The sequence below is a fragment of the Toxorhynchites rutilus genome, chromosome 3 (assembly GCF_029784135.1).
Source record: "Toxorhynchites rutilus septentrionalis strain SRP chromosome 3, ASM2978413v1, whole genome shotgun sequence".
In the NCBI taxonomy this organism is placed as follows: Eukaryota; Metazoa; Arthropoda; class Insecta; order Diptera; family Culicidae; genus Toxorhynchites; species Toxorhynchites rutilus.
Genome location: NC_073746.1, coordinates 190054263 through 190081751, shown reverse-complemented (window position 1 = coordinate 190081751; position 27489 = coordinate 190054263). Strand labels below are relative to the sequence as shown.

General features: G+C 36.8%; 1 protein-coding gene across 1 annotated transcript; it reads left to right on the top strand.

Moving 5' to 3' along the window:
* The first annotated feature begins 173 nt into the window (after positions 1 to 173).
* On the top strand, positions 174 to 27079 carry LOC129780341 (uncharacterized). Its single transcript, XM_055788498.1, has 5 exons — positions 174 to 842; positions 6343 to 6366; positions 16314 to 16887; positions 19162 to 19426; positions 24353 to 27079. Exons 1-5 carry the CDS (start codon positions 722 to 724, stop codon positions 24470 to 24472), a joined length of 1104 nt encoding a protein of 367 aa, XP_055644473.1. The 5' UTR covers positions 174 to 721; the 3' UTR covers positions 24473 to 27079.
* Positions 27080 to 27489: the final 410 nt, after the last annotated feature.

The window sequence follows — 27489 nt, the reverse complement described above, 5'->3', positions numbered from 1 at the left end:
ATCGAAGATGAGATGCCATTGAATTTATCAAACAATAAAAAGACTAATAACTCTTACAAACTAATAAAACTTATCGCAACAATTCTTACCGTGCAATTCGCGTTCCAGACGTCAAATTGCCCACGCTTTCCAAACGAATGCGCAATCGCAATAGGAAAAACAACCATGAATGGTCATTCATAACATATACTCGAAATATTCCGTACGCATTCAGTCAATAGGACTAACCTAGGTGCATAATCTGTTAGGTGAATTGCGGAGGAAATACTCTTTAGTAACAAACTAAAACATTTCAAGTCTATCGAGATAATAGCATAAGCAAGTTCAACAAACGTGCGTCTCGAAAAAATAAAACAATCTGATAAAGTATAATTGCTTCAATATTGTGCGGATCATCGATCAGCATTTGTATATAGTGATTTCCACGGATATCTGAAAAATATGGAACACGTACCTTATGGAACGTGGGAACTACGCCTTTGAGTATGAAGGCATAGAATATATCTCAACCGAAGGGAATAAGGTCGGAAGTTTAGCGGCAATGCAGTTTGCATAGAACAACATCTCACGTCAGCCCTAGTTGTATCGATTTTTTACTATCGAACAAACATTTTGTTATAGTGTGTTTTTTATTTCAAATGTGTTGGAATATAATATTCTTTAGAAAATTGGTTTAAGTTATTAAGAATTACAGTGAAATATAAATTATAAATGTGAACAAATGAACTCTATTTATCGGATCCATTACCTGAAAATGATTGGCATGAACCAAATAGTATGTGTAACGTGCACTATAATTATTTCCTTATCACTGGCAGCCAATGAGCACGAATATTTTCCAGGTCAGTATATTTATGTATTGTACTTATATGAACATTTTTTTCTCCTTCAATTCCTTCTGACCGCTTTTGTTTCTTTGTCTTGAAACAAACCAGAACGGATTGGAAAAAAAATAGTGAACTATTTTTACAGAAAACATTCAACAATATTTTCGAACGCTTTTTCTTTGATTTGCACATTCGACAAGAACGGGGAGCGTTAAGCAAAAAAAAAGAAGTTTTTTTGTTGAATTCTGCACAAAAACCTCATCTTTCAGTGCATATGATACAAACTTTTGAAATTTCCTTAGTTCAAATTTGTCAATTAAAAAGCGATGAATTATTTGAGATCCGTTCTCATAAAAATCATGTTATATTCCCATGAAATAAATTGAAGATTTATTAGGAACGTAGGAACGTAGAACACGTAGATGTTTGCTCCGGTAACCAGATGAACGGGTGTTTCTTTGCCTTCTCAAGTAGTTCAAATCACTCAAACATATGTGTTTTGAAGAAAATGCAATACATATTTATCAGTACTTCAAACGAAGTAACATTTCTACATCAAGTTATGAACAAAAATTAATATTCACTTATATTTCGGAATCCGGTCGTATTTGAAACTAGCACGGTGTTGCATTCTGTAATTCGATCGAGTCAAATCCAATCGGGTTGAGCATATGTTAAATTCGACATTGACGATATTGAACTTGCATAGAACGAAAACCTATGTCTAAAGTTTGTTGTATCCGAGCAGTGTCTGGAACAAGCCTTGGCCTTCATGGTGTGCCACTATGATAATCTTTCGACATGTCTTTCACCCAAGACGGCTGATGTTACGGTACTTTGGAAATCGGTTAGGGACGTGGGATGAGACGTTTACTGAAATGACTCATTGTAACCCATGTAAGACGTTCTTATTTAGCTTGCCCATTCATAACGTATTCATTTCTATTTCGTCTCAAATGAATACCATCGGAAGCTACCTACCCAAAAGCTATAGTTTGTACGTGACGACCATGATGGAGCTTATGTAACGATTGTTTCTGTATGCGGGATCAACGGCTCACATGCTTTCGTCTGTGAATAGGATCACTGATTTTTTTTAAACAAGAAATTAAAAATTAAATGACAGCGTTCGACTCGCAGTGACGGTGACATCGGTCCGCTCCAGTGAATAGACGAATTTACATAATATAAGATATTATTCAGATTAGAGATGAGCAAAACGGATCATTTAGGTAAGTGGCTCAGAACCACGTGTTTAATGAAACGAACCGGCTCTTTTCAAACAGCGGTTTATTCGGATATGCAAAAAAGGAAGACAAAAATAAAGTTTTAAACATTAATTAGTGCATAAAATATCAAAAATATTACTTTATTTAAGGTTTTCTCCAATACGTTTTCATCACAACCATATTCATTGCATATTTTGTTTTATAAACATGATCTTTTCGATGTTATCTGATGAATTCGCTCACATGGTACTAATGTCGTCGGAATACACAGTCTTTTCAGAACAATTTCGTAGAGCCGAGGATAGACGGAATTTCTTTTCTCCAAAAGATCACATATTATCTAAAAATATTAGGTTGGGGATTTAAAATTAATAGAGTAGTGCGGGGCAAAGGTGCGCACCTAACTGTAGCGTCCAATAACTCTTGAAATAAAAACAAATAAAAAAAATCAGTTCGCTTACCAAATTGTACATATTAGGCTGTCAAAAAAGTTCTGCGGTATTTCCGCGAGGTGTCGTTGTAAGCGCGTAGTTCTAGTTGTATTCATTGTATCGAGTCATACTATAGCTTGTTGGAAACGTATTTTATATAATATAGTCCTTGACAGTGTTTTGTTTGGTTAAGTCGTTCGTGAGTTATAGTGTCGCAAATATGGAGCAAAATAAAGAGAAAATCCGACATATTTTACAGTACTACTATGACAAAGGCAAAAATGCATCTCAAGCTGCCAATAAAATTTGTGCAGTTTATGGACTCGATACAGTTTCCATTTCCACCGCACAACGATGGTTTCAACGTTTTCGTTCTGGTGTAGAGGTCGTCGAAGATGCGCCACACTCCGAAAGGCCTGTCGTCGAAAATTGCGACAAAATCGCTGAATTAGCCGAGAAAGACCGGCATAGTAGCTGCCGTAGCATCGGCCAAGAGCTGGGGAGCTGGGGATAAGTCATCAAATCGTTATTAACCATTTGAAGAAGCTTGTTTTCACAAAGAAGCTCGATGTATGGGTGCCACACACGTTGACGCAAAAAAAAAACATCTTTGACCGTATCGACGCATGTGAATCGCTACTGAATCGCAACTAAATGATGGCGATGAAAAGTGGGTCACTTACGACAACGTGAAGCGCAAACGGTCGTGGTCGAAGCCCGCTGAAGCGGCTCAGACGGTGCTTGGCCACCTCATTAACGGCCAGGAAGGTTCTGCTGTGTGTTTGGTGGGATTGTCAAGGAATAATCTATTATAAGCTGCTTCCCTATGGCCAAACGCTCAATTTGGACCTGTACTATGAGCAGCTTGACCGTTTGAAGCAGGCGATTGACCAGAAGCGGCCAGGAATGATCAATAGGAATGATGTTGTTTTCCACCAGGACAACGCCAGGCCACACACTTCTTTGGTGACGCGCCAGAAGCTCCGGGAGCTCGGATGGGAGGTTCTTTTGCATCCGCCGTATAGTCCAGACCTTGCACCAAGTGACTACCACCTGTTTTTGTCCATGGCGAACGAGCTAGGTAGTCAGAAGTTAGCCACCAAAGAGGCCTGTGAAAATTGGCTATCCGAGTTTTTTGCCAATAAGGAAGCGAGCTTCTATAACAGGGGTATTATGAAGTTGGCATCTCGTTGGGAACAAGTCATCGAACAAAACGGCGCATATTTGACTGAAAAACGGATGATTGTAACTAATTTTATGAACAAATGAAAATTCAAAAAAAAATAACGCAGGACTTTTTTGACAGCCTAAATATTACCTTCGAAACGTAGTACAAGAATTTCATGAGTTTTGTTTGTAGTTAGACAAAAACCTATTTGATTACAAAATGGCAAATGCGTACTTTTGCTCCATAGTGGGGGCAAAGGTGTCACTGTACGGGGCAAAAGTGCGCACTTATTGAATTGTACTTCTGATATAACTTGTAACGAAAATAAATGCGTTATCATTACCAGCGGAAGAAGCATCATTACCAGAGTGTGGAGATGAGTGGGTGCTATGATCGAACATACCACGTGGAAATTTTTAGGAGGGAGAAGACTGACAATATAAGATATCTGAAAATGTCCAACATTCGGAACAGAATTCGTTTTTATTACCAAACTGAAAACATAAACATAAACGAAACATAACCGTTATAGCATGGTGCATGCATGCATGCATGGTGAAAATAAAAACAGTTTTCATTTGAAATTCATTTTGAATTATTTTTAAGCAATTGTTTATTTTTCTTCCTCATCTTGGATTTCGGTTCTGAAGATTCCGACGCTTTGCCTTAATTTATATATTTTTGTGCTATTGCATCCACACCTGCAATTATTCAAACATAAATCCGGATGAAGCTTGAAATCATGTTGAACATAATTCTCTACAATTAGTAGAATTTAAACCGGTTCATCTTATTTCCCACAGGCTGTTGCTTCATTACGCTGTTGTGGGGTTCAAAGAGATAGACGATGGTTCCTCATTTATTTATTTCGTCTTCGAATTTTTCGTACAGACTACATTTTAACCTGTATTCTTAAGTCTAAGTTTAAAAACAGCTTTATTTATATTGAATTCGAACACTGCACTAACATTATTGAAATCTCTCAAACATGCATAAAAAGGATTGTAGTATCCATACGTCGTTCTACTCGTAGGGAGCGAAAGATAAGGCTGAGTAGGTAGTCGACGTTGAGGTACAGTTATGTTGACATTTTAAAGAAGAGACGGGCAGTCTATGTTGGCTGTCAGCAGGTCAAACACGAACAGTCATCGCAGTTTAGTTCGTCTGGATGCAAGTGTTTCAAGGTCGATTAGTTTACAACGATCGATATACTCCGGAAGTCTGGAACCGTCCCTCCACGGTAGCTGGCGTAGAGCGTAGCGCAGGAAACATTTTTTGAATCTTTCAATTTTCATACACTGTACTGCATGGTACGAAGCTCAGGTTGTTGGCATCCGCAAAATCAAACACCAGACGACGTATATCTATGAGAGTCATGCCATAGAAATCTTTGTCCAGTGCTCTGCAGTGATCCGCTAGATCCTCAGACTGCTCACTCATAAATATTTGTCTGAGTCTCTTCTTTGATATGAGTCTCTTCCTCAGAGCTGAATCAGAAATATCAAGGTCTGCCGCAATTCGACGCTTCGAGGCTCTCTCCCGAAGCCTCTGTCGGGCCATTTCAGCATTTCTGGAGTGCATTTCTTCAAATCAGTTTTCTTTTTGTGGGTCTCGTTTAAAATTTGATTGAAAACATTTTTCAATTTTTTTAGAGTAAAACTCTGGTGCGAAATTTTGCCCCACAGCCACTGCGCACCTTTGCCCCGCAAGCAATTTTTGAACTAATCGAATTTAAAAAAAAATCTCTTGAACTTTTTCACAAAAACGAATACACACTATCATTCACTATAGAATGAAGGTTTCCTTGACAGTGTAGTTTCGGACTTGCCAGTCATTTTAGGTGAGTTAATCATCATCTCCAAAACTGATAAAGTTAGATTAATACATCGCAAAACTCTTTTTACCTCATAACTTTTTGCCACTTTCATGGAATGTATCTTGTCTATATGTTTGAGCTGCTGGTGTAATAATGTATCAAATGAATACACTGTTGTCGAAATTTTATGCTCGTTTGCTTCAAAGTTCGCACGGGGCAAAAGGCAATACGCACTTTTGCCCCGTGCGAACCTTTGCCCCGCACTACTCTATGGTTCGAGTTGTCCAAATCTGCACCGTTTTGTTGTATTTTTTTGTTTCCATTCTATTTCCATTATCCATTTCCGTATTTTACTGTTATAGTATCGGCACCATTAACACCATTCACAATTCTACGGTCTGGCTTGTATTTTCGCCTTTATAAAATAAAAAGTGTTCCGAATTTTCTCTTTGTTGACTACCATTGTTAACACCATGTTATTCACAACTGGATGGAACAAACAAAAAACAGCAAAAGATTTTTTAGTGCGAAATGTCACCTTTACAACGAGACTAAACTTGAAATTGTATGATCGATATAAGGCGAGATGTTGATCACTAAAGCCAGTTACCGAGAAATAATGGATTACTTTTCCCCAAACTAATATAATAAATCACGCAGAGTTTTATCACATAGCTACAAGAAACTCGAATGAATAAGTCATTTATCACATAATTATATTTTATATAGGTTGTTATAGGTAGTTACATTATAACAATTCTGATATCAATATGGAAAATGTATAGAGAGATAACGCATTGATGTTTCGAAAATTCGTTTCTCAGTAGCAAATTTTCATTTTCACTTATTTTCTTCTATTCTTATTTTTCAGGACTAAGGAGGACCAAACCAAGCGGTGAGTAGAGTTACTCTTAGCAATCACCAAATTCTGGAACATATGGAATGCATAAATTCGTATATAGGGTGAATATACCACAAGATGTTTGTTGCACACTCTATGAACCATATAAATGAAACACAAATTTTAACGGTGCAATAGATGTTTCTGTGGTGGTTAGACACTCCACCCCCCTCTCTAAGAGGGTGTTTTTTTTTTTTTTTTTTAATTCGTTTATTTTTACAGGCTCAGTTACTTAAGTTTAAAGGAGCCGAATTCTTAAATATATTTTTAAAACTATATATATATAGAAACAATTTTCTTACATCTATGGTTAGTAAGGTGGAAAACCGATTACTCGCGGTGTACTCGAGTTTAGAAGGGTGACATATTTTTAGGAGAAGGATGGGATATAAGGAAATTGTAACAATGTTGATGAGCACTCAATTCTTAAATCTATTCGTATATCTATAGTTTATTTACATTTCAACTTATTCTACTATTTATAGCACGGGGACGAATTACCCGCAAAGGAAGGAAAGGAGGGTATAAGGATGTAGGGACAATCACACACGAAGATCTATAGCTTTAAGGAAAACATATATATGGGACATGTAATCAAGGTCTAACCGAGCCAACACATCTCTCACCGGCACATTGGGCTGTCTTCCTCGGGCCCGAAGGGAGTTTTCTAAATTCGATCTGGCGACCAGATACACCTCGCACGACCAAACAATGTGCTCGATGTCGTGATAACCTTGGCCACAAACGCAGAGATTGCTGCTGGCAAGATTGAAACGAAAGAGTAGTGCATCTAACGAACAGTGATTGGACATGAGTCGGGAGAAGGTGCGGATAAAGTCCCGACTCAAGTCTAGACTTTTGAACCACGGTTTGAGGCTTACCTTAGGGATAATCGAGTGAAACCACCGGCCCAATTCATCTTCATTCCACTTGCGTTGCCAGTTAGCGAAAGAGGGTGTTGTTGTCAGAATATGGAGTAGGATCTTCCCGAATGAAATCCGCGTGATTATGATCCGCTAATGCTGGTGATGAATATAACGGTAAAGTAATCTGCGCTTCGTGTTGATAATGGACGCAATCTTCTGAGTCAACTACCGGCTTAATTGTTGGGAACGTTGGGAATATAACGGTAAAGCAATCTGCGTGTTGATGATGGACGTAATCTTCGGAGTCAACTACCGGCTTAGTTGTTGGGAAGGCATTCCCACGAGGTTTCCTTTCCGGTTGATATGAAACGATGTATTTCTATCAAAATGGTGTGAAAATGTGTATGAAAGGTTTGCTACAGTTTTGGTTTTCAATAATTTAAACAACGTAGTTACTCCACAGATACGGGAACCTTTATTTGGAACTAGTTTGTCGTCTCCACAAAAATCGACCCAACGCGTCTGTAAAAAGGTTTCCGAGGGTATACTCGGATTCGGGCAGCCTTTCTCTGAGCAACGCATTTTTAATGTCCACTTTCTTTGACATAATGTTTTTCCGAACGAAATAAAAAAACCAAGACAGAGTCACGTAAATGTTCACTCCTGCGATTTGAAAATATTCGATAAAAAGTGGAACGAAGAGATGCCAGATGATTTTTTAAAAAAGTCTGTAAAAACATGTGAATATCGGTTAGATATGTGGAAAAGTCTGTAAAAGTGTGCAGATCTGTAGGAACGTCTTTTAACGTTAATTTTTCACAGGTTCATTAATACTTTGTACATCGCGATGCACGTTAGATTGTATTTTGTATATATATATTTTGTATATATATATTGTAAAAAAAAAAACATTAGGCCCATATATTTTTATTTTTTCGTTAGGGTGATCATTTCCATTTTAGAGTGGTTCGAAAAATCAATTATTTCCACTTTTTCCCAAAAACGACTTTTTAAACAAATTCATAACTTTTGAACCACTGAACCGTTTTAGACGCTCGACATACCAAATTGAAGCCAATGAGCTATCCTTTAATTAAAAAAAATCCTCGCAATTATTTATTGTAGTCGTTTTTTGTTATTTTCATGACTTTGGATTAGAGGGTGTTATATTTTTTTATATTTTTTTCTTGAAAGCTGAGGATTGTTATGTAAAAAATAAGAGATGCTTTTTTTTCGTTTTTAAGATATGATTTCCAAATTTAACCGATGGTTCGAATAAGCAATTTTTTCACCTTAGAACTATCGGTTTAGCATGTAATGGCTGTATATATATACTAGCTGGTCCGGCAAACGTTGTTCTGCCATAACACTTATTTCTAGTGAATATGTTGATTGTAAAATAAAAAATAACTTATGTGTTGTAAGTGTGTTTAAATGTTTTAAAGATCTATACATATATAGGTGAAATGTTCGTTGTTCATACGTGTGTCCATTCCCGATGTATTTCATTTACGAATCTGACATGCTTGTTCACTTGAGCGTTAAATGTAAAGTGAAAAAAGGATTATACTTTTGTCGTAAAGTAGACGAATTAAATAAAGAAAATCAATGTAAATTTTGTTGTTCTTCATAGAATCACAGAATTTAACGTTAATATTAACATTGAATGTTTTGCTCAGCTGAGGTGAATATGGCACTACCGTACGATTTTCCTGTGTTGTTAATTTTTATATATGATTGTCCGTCATTATCAGTGTTTCTTCTTTGATACATTGGACATCTATCAACACGGTCGTGTCGTTGGTGATTTTTTTGAGAAAATGCAGTCCATCCGCCATGCTTATACTTTTCAAATCACTCATATTGCTTGTAAGCTGCATCTACTATTCATACAATCACTCCTCATAAATTCTTTACGGGTTTTTGATTTGGTAAACAAGCTGACCAGTCCAGAATCTGAAGCCTCTATTCATTAAACCAACTCATGACGTTCCGGATTTTATAAATTGATGCCTAATTACCCAATTATCACATTGTTCACAGCACAACAGTAAATGATTCTGTAGTACTTCGTTGTACGTCTGACTGTTCATTTGTGTTGATGGTAAGCTATCTAAATGGTTCGAGGAAAAATATTTTTATATGGCCTGGTTCAGATAGATAGCTTTTCGTCAGCACGAGTGCACAGTCAGAAGTGCAACGAAGTACTTCAGAATTATTTACTTCTGTTTTGTATCAAAACAGTTTAATTAATAGAGTAATTTGGCATAAATTCATAAAATCCGGAAAGTCATGGCATGAGTTTAATAAATAGGAGCTTGAGATTCTTGACTGGTCAGCTTGTTTACCAAATCAAAAACCTGTCAAGAATTTATGAGGAGTGATCGTATGAATAGAAGATGCAGCTTACAAGCAATATGAGTGATTGAAAAGCTCATCCTCTGTGTAGAACGAGATACACACTACAAAATGGCGCAGCTTGGTCAAAACCACCCCGAATTGGTATTTGAACTGATTGAGAACTAAAGATGACCTAAGAATTAGAAACTTATTGTAATTCATGTGAAATTGACGTTAATTTTGTAAAGGAGTGAGAGCTCTCCATCTGTTTCTATAGTTATGAAACATTGGAATTTTAGTTTTTTGAATGTTTCGCGCCTGAACACAACGATAAAATTCAAAAGACCAGTCTTATAAATGAAGTTTATTATTGTATCCTACACTATAAATTTCAATTCAACCAACTACTTACAACTTCTCTGAAAACTCAGATTTATTTTTTTAATATTAAATTCAATTTTTGAGTGAGTTTTTTTTACAGTAATTCATCAAAATTTGATGTGTCAGATGACTCATTACTGATTTTGTACATCAATTATTTTTTTTCATTCGAGTTTCAATATTTTCGAAATAATCTCTTGTTTAAACTGAGTGGGGTGAGAATTGGTCAAGCACAAAATTGAATTCCATGCCAATCCGATATAGTTATTGTCAGATTTTCATGAAAGTTGGTAGTTTTATTCCTCAATGTAGAATATTATACCCGTATTTTTTTTTTTTCATCAGGGTGGCCGTTCCCATTTTTTGGTTATGGTTTCTCCCTTTTTCCAAAAATGACCTTTTTTAATAATTCATAACATTTGAACGACTGGACCGATTTAGATGATCGATATATCAAATTAAAGCTAATGAGCTAGTTTTGTCGAGTGTAATATTACACTCGAAAAAAAAACAGATTTTGTTTTCGTAATTATTGATTGTAAATTTTTTCCATAACCTACATGGTTTCAGAACTAAGGTTACCGTATTTTTTATTTTTTCTTGAAAGCTGAGGTTTTTTTGCATAAGATATCCGTATATCAGAGAGGTTTTTTTTTTCGTTTTCGAGTGATTTTGCAAAGTTAACATGTTTTCAGTTTCCATTCAATATGCCTATGCAATTGGACAACATCTATGCGACTAGAATCCAATTTTCGTGCATATGTGGTATTTCATGTGGTTTAAAAAAGTCATTTGTGGGAAAAATTAAAAAAATTGATTTTTTTGGCAACCCTAAAATGGAAATGGTCACCTATTTAATTTGAAATGTAGATCATCCGAATCGTTACAGTAGTTAAAAAGTTATGAAATTTACTACATTAAAAAGTACGCTACGTGAGCTGGTTCTTTGCTTTCATTTGAAAGATCATTTACATACATTTAGTACAGAATATAGTAGTGGAACATCTAAAATAGAGGATTAAAATAACATTTTGGAAGTTGAAAATTTAAACGTTAGTAATTTTTAATGTGTAATCATAATTTTATCCTTAAAATTCATTCTAAACTTGATTGTTTCTATCAATCAAGTTTAAGCGCTCTAACCACTCTACATTTTGTTTTTTTTTGACACCCAACTTCTATCACTCTTAATTACGCTGCAATGTCGATATAATTTATTCCTGGTGAAAAGTCAAGCAAAATTTTTAAAAATCGCGGTTTTTAACCCGCGGTACTTATAAAAGCCACCTCAATTTCACTTCAACGTTGAAAGATTATATTTTTTCTTGAAATAAGTCATATTTGAATTATGAAGAAAACTTTTTTTTTTCAAACTGTATAAAATCTAGTCCGAAATTGTGTATAATCGGATCATATATAATCGAGTGCGACCTGTATGAGAAACTAGGTAAACGAAGAAAATATCGATTAAGTATGTTATTCAAACTAAATTGTAACGATCACGCAGGAACTGTTCAATCACAAATAATTGTTCAAATAGTTTCACAGGAACATTTTAAGTTGATTTAAAAATTCCGGACATATTCTTCAAGTTTGATTTAACGTTCGAAGGTGTAATATCGACACAATCATCTTACTTACTTACTTATGAATCCTGTGCCGGTTGGTCGGCGCATAGAGACGAGCAAAAAGACCTCCACTGCTGACGATTGCCTGCTTTGCACTTGACTTGACGCCAGGTGAGGTTCTCATCGACAGTCTGGATGTCCAACGTTAAGCCTCTCCGCCATGAGCCTCTGGGACTGCCTCTTCTCCGTTGTCCTTGGGGATTCCAGTCGAGTGCTTCTTTGCAGATCTCGTTTGCGCCCTTTCGCAATGTATGCCCAATCCACTTCCACTTGCGCTCCCGAATTTCTTTTTCAATCAGCCTTTACTGACAGCGGCGGTGAAGATCCACATTGGAAATCCAATTGCCTGGCCACCAAGCGCGGATGATGTATCGCAAGCACCTGTTGACAAATACCTGCTTTAATCCTTCCACTACGGCAGTGTGCTCCGCCGGAGTGCTACCGCTGAACGGAGCACTGCGCCGAAAAGTATTCATATCGCGCTGGTGTGATCGATGTGCAGTATCATCCTGATGTCGTCTATAGACGAGACGAGACGAGACGCAAGCCTTCTCCCGAAGAATAGAACTTGAGAGAGGTAAATTATTCTCTCTGTCCTGATAAGACAAAAAATCCATTGACCGCACCAGCTTGTCGATTCCGATATGCCACGTTTTCTTACTAAGCGCACGTTCATGGGCCCAATCGCAGAACTTTTCATTGATTGATTTTTTAAACTACCCTTTAAAATTACCTTTTACTATAGAATTCCTAGTACAGGGTTTTCCAACGTTAAATTCCGAAAGTAAATTGAAATAAAACACACTTAGAATTCGAATTTCGATGAAACTTTTATTTCAAATTAAAGTTTGGTTTATGTCATTATGTGTGAAACACAACATCATTCAAATGCCCACCTAGGGCTTCCTCGCACACCGTGATCCGGAACAGGTAATTTTCGATGACTTTTCGGCACATATGGGGCGGTATCTCGGTCATAACTTCACGAATGTTGTCTTTCAAATGTTCAAGAGTTTGCGGAGAGTTGGCTTAGACACGGTCTTTCGAAGAAAATATCGATTAAGTATGTTATTCAAACTAAATTGTAACGATCACGCAGGAACTGTTCAATCACAAATAATTGTTCAAATAGTTTCACAGGAACATTTTAAGTTGATTTAAAAATTCCGGACATATTCTTCAAGTTTGATTTAACGTTCGAAGGTGTAATATCGACACAATCATCTTACTTACTTACTTATGAATCCTGTGCCGGTTGGTCGGCGCATAGAGCCGAGCAAAAAGACCTCCACTGCTGACGATTGCCTGCTTTGCACTTGACTTGACGCCAGGTGAGGTTCTCATCGACAGTCTGGATGTCCAACGTTAAGCCTCTCCGCCATGAGCCAATCCACTTCCACTTGCGCTCCCGAATTTCTTTTTCAATCAGCCTTTACTGACAGCGGCGGTGAAGATCCACATTGGAAATCCAATTGCCTGGCCACCAAGCGCGGATGATGTATCGCAAGCACCTGTTGACAAATACCTGCAGTTTTTGCGTTGTCTCGGTCGAGACACACCACGTTTCGCAACCGTATAGTAGTACGGTTTTGACGTTTGAATTGAATCATCTGAACCTTTCTAAATATTCTCCAACTCGATAGGATTACTATCTTCAGCGTTATTCTCAGCACGGTCTTTCACATAACCCCACAAAAAAAGTCTAGCAGGTTCAAATCGCATGATCTGGACGGCCAATTGGCATCACCAAAACGCGAAATTATGCGTCCCTCAAATTTCGTTCGCAATATGGACATGTTCGGTCGTGTTGTGTGGCACGTGGCGCCGTCCTGCTGAAACCACATGTCATCCGTATCCATATCTTCAATTTGTGGCAAAAAAAAATCGGTTAACATGCGGCCATAGCGCTCACCATTTACAGTTACCGTCTCGCCGTCCTCATTTTCAAAGAAATATGGCCCGATGACTCCACCAGACCATAATGCGCACCAAACAGTGACTTTTGGCGGATGCAATGGCCTCTCAACAATCACGTGTGGATTTTCTGAGCCCCATATACGGAAATTTTGGGTGTTCACATAGCCACCAAGCTCGAAATGTGCCTCATCGCTGAAGAAAATTTGATGCGAAAATTCAGCATTTTGCTGCTGTTGTTCGTTCACCCAATCGACGTATGCCCGGCGCATTCCATGGTCACCACGCTCTAATTTTTGTACCAGTTGGACTTTATATGGATGTAGGTGCAAGTCCAAATGCAAAATTCGCCACAATGATGTGTTTGACAAGCCCAATTGCACGCCGTGGAATCGAAACATTCGGGTCATCCTCCACACTGGCAGCAACAGCAGCAATATTTTCGGCCGAACGCACATTACGATGATGCACAGGTTTCACAATATCCGCTACGGATCCAGTTTGTTCGAATTTACGCACTACATTAGCGATTGTGTGCTCTGTAGGCCGTCCATGACGACCAAAATCCGTCCGTAATGCTCGAAAAACATTTGCCGGTTTTTCATCATTTTTATAGTATAATTTAACAAAATTAACACGTTGTGCGATGCTAAAACGATCCATATTGTAAAATGGCAGACATTCAACTAATGATATGACGCTTTGGTTGACAGCTATGTCAAACGGTTGTCAGCGCAGGGCTGTATACTTTCGGAAGCCCGAAATGGAAAACCCTGTACTTTTACCAATACTCGTCATTATAATATCAGATTATTTTCAGACACAATTCTCGTTAAAGATTTTTGAACCACTTGCAAATAACATGTTTCTCCGTTACAGGGAATAAATGTTTGATACAGAAAATATGATAGAATAAATACAGCCCTAAATCGGACGATTCCTTTCTCGAGTTTTGCTCTTATCAACACATTCGGTGAACCATTTTTATTTATATATATAGAAGAAGATATAGGAGTGCGATTTATCACATTTAAATCCATTTCCACTTTCGAACAAAAATCAATTTCGTTAGCGCAAACATCAAATGAACTAACAACGCTTGGCACTATGTAATTGTAGAACATATGCGAATTGAATTTTTTAGAATTTTCCTTCAGAGTTTTCCGAAAATTTTCAATTGTCATGTTTGGTTGAAATATGTGTATTATTTTTACAGGACCCCCTCACCATTTCAGAGGAGGGAAGGGTGTCATATCACCATAGAAACATTTCTGTATTCAAAAACCTTCACATGCCAAATTTGGCTCCATTTGATTGATAAGTTTTCGAGTTATTCAGAAATTTATGTTTCATTTGTATGGTAGCCTCCCCTTAGAGAGGAGGGAGGAGTGTCGAACCACCATAGAAACCCTTAAACCTCTATATGCTATAGTTTGATTCCATTTGCTTGATTAGCTCTCTTTAAATTATTCAGTCTCCCCCCTCTTTAGAGAGGAGAAGTGTCAAACCACCTTAGAAACGTTTATTGCACCCTAAAACCTCCACATGTTAAATTTGGCTCTATTTGCTTGATTAGTTCTTGAGTTATGCATAAATTTATGCTTCATTTGTATGGCAACACCCTCTTAGAGAGGGGGAGGAGTGCCCCTCATCGACGGTATATAATACAATCATATAAGCTCATAAGCATTCCCTTTCGAACAGCAATACCTTTCACTACGATAAGAAACGATGGTCCTAATACGTTCAAAAATGTCCATCCAATTGCTGTAAAATCGAGGCACTCAACGTGTTAAGGGGGTATTTTAGTGTAGAGGCGAGAGGCGATCTGGCGTAGTGGTAGCATCAGTATCTCTCATGCTAAAGGTCACGAGTTCAATTCTCAAAATGACAAACCCACCAAAAGTGTTGAAAGTTACTATAATACAGTAGGAAAGAAAAATAGTGGAGAGGCACGAATTTCGGACCTTTTTTCGAGCTCCGAAAACATAAACTAAGAATATTATAGACATTATTTCATTTTTTCTTTATCTATTTTTAAACAATAAGACAAAAAATTAACGGGAAAATATGCATAATTATAATACAGTGGAACCCCGATTATCCGCGAAACCGAGTTTCATAGTAATTCTTTAGAGCTTCCTAAAATTAGTCAGTGAGACATATGCGCTTGCGATTTTGTTTAGTCAGCTTTCCTATTATCCGACCACTGGTGTACACAACCTTGCAGGTGGATTAATGTTTTCTGTATTTATAAAACATAGTTTCCATGGTGAAGTATCCTTATTTCGTGTTTATATCTCATTTTTAGTCGTATATCGCATTATCCGCGATTTTCGTTACTCGCGGTGACCTAGTCAGATTATTTCGCGGATAATCGGGGTTTTACTGATGAAGTGAGGGGGTTCAAAAAAAAGTTGTGACATGGCGTACACGATTGCAGCCCTTCTCATTATATAAAACAAAAAAAAATTAAAAGATTCTGAATTAGTGGAGATGCCGCTATTGCATGTTCATGCTTTTTAACAAAATAGAAAAATTATGACATAAATAGGATCAGTAGAACTTTAGATATCGTAGTTCCGAGAAAAATGCATTTGAAGTTATGTATCATGGCCGTACTAGATTAGATACCGCATCACTGAAATGGCTATAATCCAATTATTTAGGATTTTCGAAAAGTCCTTTCTAGGGTATATTCTTGAATGTTCAAACTTCAGAAATATGAAAAAATGTTTTTTTTCAATTTTCTAAACTAGACTATTGCTTTAATGTAGAGTACATATATTTTTGATTTTATTTATATTCATAGATGCGAAAGAAGCTCCAGAGTTTCTGAGAACAATAAACGAACTCATCGAGGAACAAGCACGCCGTCGATTTTTGGAACATCTCCAGCGGTTTCATCTGAATAGAAATATTTTACTGAGAACTGATGCAGAGGAAGTATCCCGACCCGCATTTACCTATCAACTGGCAATGAATGATCACATCGAACTGGACAAACCAATTGAATTTGCGGTCAATCCAGGTGACCCTCGGTTCTTCGACCATACACTGAGCGCCGACCCAATCAGGCACAACAATGAACCAGATGAAAAGCCAGTTCGAGAACTTATGAACGAGCTCAATGTAAATCTTCCCCCATCACCACAGGACGTGAAACCAAAACATCCTATTTATAATCAACAACAGATTTCCAATAATAAAATGAGATATAATGAATACAAGCTGGATGAAAATACTTTACCACAAAGTGGCAATGGTGTAATTCAAAAACCTGTAAAAATGGATGGTGTCATGACAATGTATATAGTCGCCCTAATTGGAGGCATAAGTGCCGCGGTTACCGTCGGTTTGATCTCTGTTGGAATTGGCTGGTATACGTAAGTAGAAAATGTTTTTTTTTCACGCTAATCAACGATTACATTTGCTGAGACTGAATGTATGCTTTGTTTTGGAATCCATTCGACTTTTGCAACAACAAAAATCACATACATGTAGACGACATCTGAGATTCTTGAACGTCGTTGGCATGTGAAATTTTTTGCCGAAAATCTTCATATCGTCAACATAACACTAAAAACAAACCTAAACCCCATGTTAAATAAATCAGTATCCTATCATCAATTGTGTCCATGATTTGTGGTTTTTCATGATTTGCGCCTGACCGAAAAGATAAAGGTTATGAAGCTCGGTCTTATAAACGAAGCCTTTATGCAATGCACCAATACAGCGCATACTCTATTATATACAGTTTTTTATTTCCTTTCACTGTATATAATCGAATCCTGTATATAATCGAGTCGAAATTTTTTTTATTTGTTTTTTTTTTTGCATGTATTTTTCGTTTTTTGAAAATAAAAGAGGTATTTGATTCTTGATATGTTTGCTTCGTCTTTATTATGTTTTAATAGTCAAACTAGAGTAATTTTTGATACTCCAACACAAATAACGAAATTCGAATTTTTCACTGTTATTAATTAAAAGCAAGCAATTGAATATAATTCATGGAAGTATAAAGAGCTATAAAATAACATAAAAACGTGTTAATCGATTGTGGTTTCATTGGAGTAAGAATCAGAACATAGCATAACTGCATGCTCGAAACAAACATATTTTTTACATTTCATGCAGTTTTTTTTCCAAAATATATATTTTTATCAAGGCTCCTATGGCGTTAGCCTGACGGGGCCGGAGTTCAATATTTTAACAGTTTTTCTTATTATCTATGTTAGTAATATGTAACCGATTATTCGCAATTCATGCAGTTGTTGCGTGTTTTTTGGGTCTTTATCGAAGAGAAGAATGTATAACGACCTTCTAGATAACTACCAGGTGATAAAGCTTCTGGAATATAAACTTTGCATATTTCTATTATTCTTTGTCTCTGTTTTCTTGGTAAACTAATAGTAAATACCTTTTTTTAGATGGGGCATAAAAAGATGATATAAAAGGATTCCTAGGAACTTCCTTTTCTTTTTCTTGTTCTCTTGACGATTCTTGTCCATTATAAAAAATATATAACCGAAACTGTAACTGTTAAAAATTAGCATAAGCTACCGATTAGTTTATAGTTTACTGTTTACAATTCTTCCACAAGTGAAATTCTTTTACAAGTGTTTATATCTATTATATTCAGTGAAAGTCAAACATTTATAATTTGCGTTTGAACGTATGAATCTAACGACGAATATATCGACGGATAGTGGATCCGTTCAATCCAGTTACAAAAGGGACTGAAATCAAATAAGAATAGTCCGGTAATGATCTTATGCATGATATTCAAAAAAATATTCCACGTTACTAACAATAATTTATACATTTCATTCAACAATATTAGAATATGAAAAAGGCACTTGTCCAAAAAAGTTACTTCTATACTCGCGTCGGTGTGTCAGACCGAAAGTGTTAAAAAGTGGCACACGTCCCCTTTGTACCAACACATGCGATACGCTAAACGATGGCGAACGACGAATAACGAGGCTAGAGAGAATCGCAAAGTCGTAGTGTTGATATTTTCTGAGAAATGAACGAATTATTGATTTCTCGGTCTGACAGACCAACTCAGGGCGAGTATAGGAGTGTTAAAGTCAGAAAACACCTGTCTCAAATGAAAAAAAATAATTATCTAGGTTCTCTCAGGAGGTGATAGATGATCATATTTGATGAAAAAAATCCTCCTACGCATATGTTCGAATTTCAACAATGACAGAGTTATAAAACTTTTTTTTTTGTTTCGGACTCTGTTGCCTCAAACTAGCTCTACATTGAAAAGTACGTTACGGAAGACGATTCTGATGCTTTCATTTAAAAAATGAGGAACAACTAAATTAGTGGATTTTAATAACATTTTGGAAGTGAAAAACTTAATAGTAAATAATTTTTAATGTATTATTATTAATTTCCTCCTAAAAATTTATATTAAACTAGATTGTTACTATCAATTAAATTGAAGTTCTTTAACTGCTACAATTTGTTCTTTGACGCCCAATATCTATATTTCTTAATTTGGCTTAATTTAGCAATTCCTGGTGAAAATTCAGGCAAAATCTTCAAAAATCATGATTATCGAGTCCGACCTGTATATACCGCATGATTAACGCAATTGTTCTAATTAAGGGGACGAAATACATCCTATTTGTTTTTTTTCTCTGCAGGCTACAAAGAAAAGCAAAAGCAGCTGCTGATATCGATTATCCAGCATATGGTGTTACTGGACCGAATAAGGACTCATCTCCATCGGGCGACAAAAGATTAGCCCATAGCGCTCATATGTACCACTACCAGCATCAGAAACAACAAATTATAGCAATGGAAAACCATAACGCCGTGGATAAGAATAAAATGCATTCAGAGGCGGAAAGCGAAGACGACAACGAAGAAGGGGACTATACTGTGTACGAATGTCCTGGATTAGCACCGGTTTGTATTATTCACATGTCTATATTGTATTTTCTTAATTTTTTTATCCCATTTGTTTATTTATTTAGGTTCGTTCGCATTTTATTGTGACAGAGCTGGGGTTTAATCGTGCACAAGTTACATGATTTCTATAAATTGTAAATTACACAGTAGAAGCCATTACATTATGGTCAATTACAGACTAGTAGCCATTTAGGCGTAAGAGTATTCTTTCTGTTCAGCAGACTGGATAGCGGAGACAGTTGATATGATAATTGTTGGGTTATTAACCCCTTATCATAATATTCAATTTCAAACAGCATGGACCACACACGAATACAACAACTCGTTCCCCTACTATGCCTTGAGTTAGGATTGGGCGATCTTTATAAAAAGATCGATCTTGTCGAATCGATCTTCGCCGAATCGATCTTTGAAAAATTAAAAGCTTTTTTTCTGATTTATCTGCTCATTCTATGTAAATCTCGTCTTTTCTTTAAACAGGGAATACAAATTTCATATTTTTATGCAAACATCATAAGCATTTTGTCTTGTTCCTCAGCATGGAGGCTACAGCTACAGGGCCTTCATCCTGTGCCGTCAGGCAGTCATTTTATTAAATAAATTAATTGAAAAAACATCAGAAATTCAACGACCGCTCAGAACTCAGCTGACAATGATCCCATAAAAGCCAATAGTGCCATATATCTGTCATTTAATCGAAGCCGATTCTTGATTTTGGCGTCAGTTCTGGAAAACAACCCTTCGCCTGTAATTAATGTTAGTCAATTTTCTCGAGTACAAAAGATCGATCCGAAAAATCGGAAATCTTAATGGAAATGATCGATCCTCCAAGAATCGATCCGAGATTCCCCAATCCTACTGTGCATGCGTACCTAAGTTGTGCCGGTGAATGAGACAAGTTTTGAACCTTGCCTCAGGGTTACCATATCTACGGAATTATCTGTATTTATAAAGATTTTTCAGACTTTTCGAAACCAAGAATCTGTAGATACAGATTACAGATTTTTTTGGTTTTCATACAGATTTACATATTTTTCAAAATAAGGATCCAATATCAGTTATGGCTTGATCTCAATAATTTTTTTTACAACTCATCAATTTTATTCATATAGCATTCAAGTCAGTCTGAATGAGAGTCATTTTATCATTCATATGTAGCGTGCAGTACTGCTTTCTAATGTTCAATCTAAGGCGAAAAGATGCAAAAGTCTTCGTCATCGGCAAACTTTACAATAAATAAATAACACTGTTTATCTTAATCCTACTAAAGCACAGTGGATACGATTTTTTACGTGGATACCATCAACATCATCAAGTTCATAATAACTATGACAATCAATGATACTAAAACTAACATTATGCATCAAGATTGAACTTATAAATTTAACCCTTTGCGGTCGTATTAAATTTCGATATGTATGTCGTACTGATCGCAATTATTTTTACACGAAAAAACAGTAATGTATAACTTTGTGAGATTATGAAAGATGAACAAAGTTCCTTTATTTTATGTAAACTTCTGATAAGTGTTTACCAAACAATGTTTCTATGTTTATGTTTAAAAAATATTTGCCATAATACTACTTCTTCGTGTGATATCTTTCGCATGTATCACAAAAATAAATAGTATAGCGTCTTTTATTTTTTTGTTTGAACATACAGAACAATGCTCTTTACATCTACACAGTGCCGCAATACATGTAGTTTTCCATCAATCCTTTCCTCAAGCTTATGTTTATATTGATTACCGTTCTCTATTATACATAATAGTATCGTTTTGGCTCGTGAATAAATTCACAAGACATTAAAATTCGTTCAGAAAAAGTGTGAACTGATACATTGTTGCATAAATGATAATATTAGTATATTTCTTTGCTGTGGTGACTGAAAGCAGACAAACGACCGCAAAAGGTTAATACAAATTTCGATACAGATTTTTTTAAGAAAAAACACAGATAAAAAGATTTTTTAAAACCAAAAACACAGATTTTATTATGGCAACCCTGCCTTGCCATGCTTTCCCACAAAGACCATGCACCTGGAACTATGCAATAATTTCACCTCGATACACCACAAGTTAGATTCGATGTTCTACGTTCTGGCACAGTCTAATCGCCACGAGCGTCGTTCGACGTTGTATGCGAAAGGGTTAATAGCACAACAGTCCGATGTTTCTTGCAGAGCAGAGCAGTTGTATGGATGAATTGATTTTCATTCGACCGTGGATCGATCTCCATCGCTGATGATTGTTACGTGGACATAGTTATTCTATAACAACACAAAGATGATCAATTGAGGGCCCTGAGTTTTGAATTCATGATCGATCGCTTTGTAAGCGAACGCGCAAAACATGCGGCTACGACGACCTCCGTATTTTATTTAGGTCTGATAATTATTTTTGGGCTATGTTTTGATTTGAAAGTGGAATGAACATGGGTTGAGATTTAAAAGTAAGTTTATGTTTCAATTTATGTTCTAAGGCTTCTCAACAACAACAGCCGTGAAATTCGAAGACGCATTGTCAATGGAAGTCGTGCCTACTATGGGCTCCGCAAATCCTTGAGGTCCAACAAACTCCGACCCCGTACGAAGTGTACCATGTACAAATCCCTAATTCGACCGGTTGTTCTCTATGGGCACGAAGCATGGACGATGCTTGAAGAGGACTCACAAGCGCTTGGAGTTTTCGAACGCCGAGTGCTCAGAACAATATACGGTGGTGTACAGGAAAGCGGAGTATGGAGAAGGAGAATGAACCACGAACTGGCGCAACTCTACGGCGAACCCAGCATTCAGAAAGTCGCCAAGGCTGGACGAGTGCGATGGGCAGGGCATGTTGCAAGATTGCCGGACAGCAGCCCTGCAAAGATGGTGTTCGCATCGAATCCGGTAGGAACAAGAAGGAGAGGAGCCCAGCGAGCGAGGTGGTTGGACCAGGTGGAGCAGGACTTGGCAAGAATCGGTGCAGCCGGGAGTTGGAGAACTGCAGCCATGGATCGGGACTATTGGCGAAAAATTGTGAAGAAGATCTAATCTCTCAATGGGATGTAGTATCATTATAAATAAATAAATCTAAGGCTTCTAAAACCTCGAAACTGCTGATACAACGATTATGATCAAGTTGGCGAGCAGATCCCAATCCATTGTTGGACACAGCTTGTACACCTAAAGTAGCGTTGGCAGAAAACATGTCATCTTTGGCAGAAATGATGCCATTTAGTGTGCTGGAGAGTCAAATGCGCAAATAATGAGCTGTTTTAAAAGCTTAAAAATGGTTTGTATGTATGCGTGCAGACATCTCTTTCTTTTTTTTCTCATTTCATTTGGGATAGTGCCAAAAAAAAAAGTCCATACGACGTCAATGGGGATCGAACCAAGGCCGGCTGGAATGCAAAGCTGTTTTACACGACCACGCTATCCACATGGCTAATGATGCTTCAGCAGTCGTTCAGCAAAGACGGGATAATATTGTACCTGATTATATAATGAAGTTGGAAAGTGTTTTCTAAGAGTAAAAAATGAGCGCATGAAAGAGAACAATATCTATCTCGGTCGGGGCGTGTATGCAGAAAGCTTATTTGTCTTTTGTTTCGCTCGCTCGTATTAATCTTATATTGCTGTACCATGTATATTATACAAATGCTTACCAGTATTTGTGAGTCATGACAAAACATGAGCTAAAAATCAATTTTGGATGTAGTCATAAATTTATTGCCAAAGAAGCCGTAACATTCCCCGGACCGTAAGGATGCACCAGGGATCCCCTCCTGCACCTATAATGAATGCTTCGTTGCTCGTCGACTCCAAAGCGATAAACGTTAGTGACCTGGAGTTCACCACTCCTCCAGTTAAAGGTTTCTTCGCCCGGGTTGTCGGATGGAACAAAACAATATCTTTATTTGTTTGTTGGTGAAGGTGAAAGTGGTCTGTTTGCATTTCTGCTCATCTGTGTGAGATCATTGCTGACTCCTACAAAAATTTGTGGGGTTTTGCTATAACATTCTGAACACAGCATATAATAGAATCGTTAATTGTGGATGATGGAAATTAAACATGTCCCACGATTTTATTTTAGTCTCATCGATGCCCTAGATAAATGAAGGAAGGGGTGTGATAACTGCTAATTGCTTCTTCTTCTTTCTTCTTCAATGGCACTAACGTTCCTGTAGGAACTTCGCCGTCTCAACGTAGTATTACTTGCGTCATTTTTATTAGTACTTAGTTGAGATTTCTATGCCAAATAACACGCCTTGAATGCATTCTGAGTGGCAAGTTCTAGAATACGCGTGATCACAGTGCACAAGTCGAAGAAATTTCTTTGACGAAAAATTCCCCCGACCAGAACGGGAATCGAACCCGAACACCCGGCATGTTAGTTATGACGCTAACCACTCGGCCAAGGGAGCACAACTGCTAATTGCTACTTGCCTAATTATTTTCTAGCTTTTAGTAGTTTTAGTACATATATATGAGGCTCAAACACAGAATGCACATGGTGTGCACCTGCACAACGATGAAAAGTTGTACTCGAACATATTGAACACGCTATAAGTGTCGCATGAGTTGATGCAGCTTTGCGTAGATTCGCCAATTGGTGTAATGTGATGTTGGGTGTTTCAATTGTGCGAAAATCAAAGAGAGTTTATTGGGTACATGTACGGACAGAAGCAAATAATCATGATGAATGTTTTTCAATTGAAAGATGGAATATATTACGGGGAAAAAGATTCTTATTGAAAATTCTTGAATTTTGACACCCTAAAGGGTCAGCGCCCCCGACAAATGCCAGGTTTGCCTCGTACAATGTGTTAATGTGTTAAAATTATAATTGTAGCACTATTTATTATGACAACAATTTCACCTAAATTGATTGCACTGAATGTGTGCTCCAAAGTAGTTTAATCTTTTTTATTCTCATTACAGACAGGTGAAATGGAAGTTAAAAATCCTTTATTTTTGGACGATGCTCACGGAGGCGCTTTGGCCGCTACGACGACAATCACAGATGTTAGCGTACCAACAATAGGAAATAATCAACTTTAATCGCATTGAATGAAAATGGAATAAAATGGAATGAAATAAACTGTATGGAATCAAATAATCCAAATAATCCATTGACATAATCGACAGTCGTTGTGCTGGTTGTGGTTGACAATGTCAAGCCATCATTGACAAATTGAGTATGTTCTCTGTTGGGAGATATGATCGCAATGGCTGCGTGAATTATAAAAAGTTAAATAAAAACCATTCTGGCCATGAAAAGCTGTCATTACTGTATACTCTAATTGTAGCCATTATAGCCATGTTTTCAATGGATGTCGGTGTATTGCTTGAACGGTATATAAATTAAATAAAAAGAGTAGACATTTCGTATTGAGTTCAATAATTTCCTAGACAAATCATTTAAATACCTTTAACTTGCTGTAAAAAGATTGAAAAATTGTTGAGCAGTTCAAAAGTCACATTTTAAAGAATGGGTTTGCTCGGCAAACAGGACAGAAATGAGTAAACGCATTATAAAGTAAGTTACATCTAAATCGACATCTAGCTAATCGGACATACCAGTAATGCGACAGGAATAATTGGACATTTTTGTAAACATCGAGTTTGGAACCCAAACCCAAATATTGAAAGTCACCACCAGAGGGCGACACTGTATCACTGTCATCGCGAATATCCAATTACATGTCACAATCGCCTCTAAGGGCATCCGCACCAATGCGTTACTATTCATGGTTTCTAGTCTCGAGTTTTAGCCGTTGCCAATTTATTAACTCATCGATTTGCGCACCCGTCGTTGCTATCGCGGTTGCTATAGTATCACTTCTTTTTCGCACCGCAGGTTGCTAAATACGATTGCTATTACTAGAAAAAATGACAAGTGTCAGTTAATTCTCTTTTCGTCGCGTTCATTTTTTGGTAGATAAATGTAATATATACACTTCCAAAATAATATTTCAGAGCAAAATCACAAAAAACGAACACAAGACGAATGAAACCCACAACAGATGTTTGACGTTTGTTCAAAATAGCAACACTTGGCTCGGTTGCTATCGTACAACGAGCAACTTATCGCCCATAATTTGACAAGTTTCGTACATTAAGCAGATTGTTTACATAATTTCAGGCGTTTTTATTGCTCTTGTGTACGATGAACAACAAAATTTGTTGCCTGTTGCGCATTGCAGCTTGCTAGTTGCTTGTTGCTCCGATGTGCGAGCCGCCTAAAGTGCGCTACACATAGAACGTCCCGTCACCGTGAAGTCAACGTAAAGGAATAAAATGTCAAATATTCTTCCATGGAAATCGTATGGTAGCATTCACATATACAATCACCGGCAACTTTGACGTCGGCAAAATAAGTCCAAGAGAATAGTTGACGGCACGGTGACGGTGACGCTGTATGTGTAGCGCACTTAATGCGACACTGAGTGGTGCCTCGATATGTCGAATTAGATGTAACTTACTGTACTTCAAAAATGAAAAAAATATACTGTTTTGAACTGTTTTGGTCTTGTTAAAAACGGAAGCTTTCCAAAAACTATATAAAAAATTACGATCACTATGAACTCGACACCTCAGAAACAAAGGACAAAATTGAAGTGCAAACAAAGTCTAGAAGGTCCAGCAGTTTAACAATAACAAGTTTTCTAAAATGGATATATTTGGTAGAAAAGACTATTTTCTCATTACCCTAATTCAGAAATCAATCAATTAAACAACAAAAAAATGGACTAAAATTTTCATTATAGTTTGAGCTTCTTTCAGATATCTATTTTTTTTATTGATTTTCTGTGCCTGAGGTAAGAAAAAAGGTTGCTGGGAAATTTGTTTTTATGTTCAAAATTTTATGTTCAATAAAATTAATTTTACAAGCAAACGTACGCGAGGGCTTTCAGAATGGTATGCACCACGCACATATTTATCTGGAAACCTGGAAAGTTTTTTCTTCGCACTTGTTTTATTTTATGTTTGTGGGCAGAGTTTCATTTCGAAGATAAATTCTTCACTATAAGTTTCACTAAATTACAAAAGTATCAAGCATTAAGATTAGCACTACAGCATGTTCAAAGTAACGTCAATCAAGTATTACAGTGCAAACATATAGTTTTGTTTTGCAACACATAGGATGCTTCCGATAATAATACGAACCATTTACAAATCATCTTCCTTTGCGTACAACTTTGAATTGGTTTCAATATATATTATTGAACTTCGATTAATCACGATGTCGTAGATTCTGCTGATTCACGAAATGTATGTGACCAAAGTTTGTTGGTCGATCTCGAATAAAAAATCACAAATATATCAAGGTATTTAAATGTTTTTGTATGATAGGCGAGTCAGATTAAGAAGACCTTAAAAAGGGTCGCTTGATGATATTCCACAGTCACGCAACCATACAAGATGCATCAATGAATATAATCAAAATATCTATTAAGATTGTGAAAAGGATAAAAGAAAGGAACACTAAGAAAAGCGTCAAACTAATGGACAGCAACAAATAACAAAGCAGTTACATTGTTGTTTTAATTATTAGTTTCTTGTTGTTGACACCGGGATTTGGAACTCTTACTCTTGATTATCACTTAGCTAATGGTCACTGTAACTATATTGACATTAATAAAACTATTTTATATACATTTCAAATATATTTTTTGAATTTGTTATAGAATGATATCAAAATAAAAGATCTCAAATGTAATAACGGCATTTTTCGTAATTTGTTCAGTCATTAATCATATAGGGGAAAAGGGGGGAATTTGGACCACCTAAGCAAATCGCCTCATATTTCCAAACCAATACGATCTAAATAAAAAATGTCACATTGTATACTGTGTGTATTTCATCGAAAAAAAACAGACTTATGTTTATGTAAAGTTTTTTGGGATAATGTTACAAACAGTAACAACGTTTTGGGATCGATACCAGGTGTCTTGGCCAGGTTCCAGACCAGAAAAGTTGGATTGACACCATCTCGAATTTTACATGAATCTTTTCACTGTTGGTCGAGCATTTTCAAACACTTTTGAGGCTTGGTCAAAGAAAATCCGTTCTCG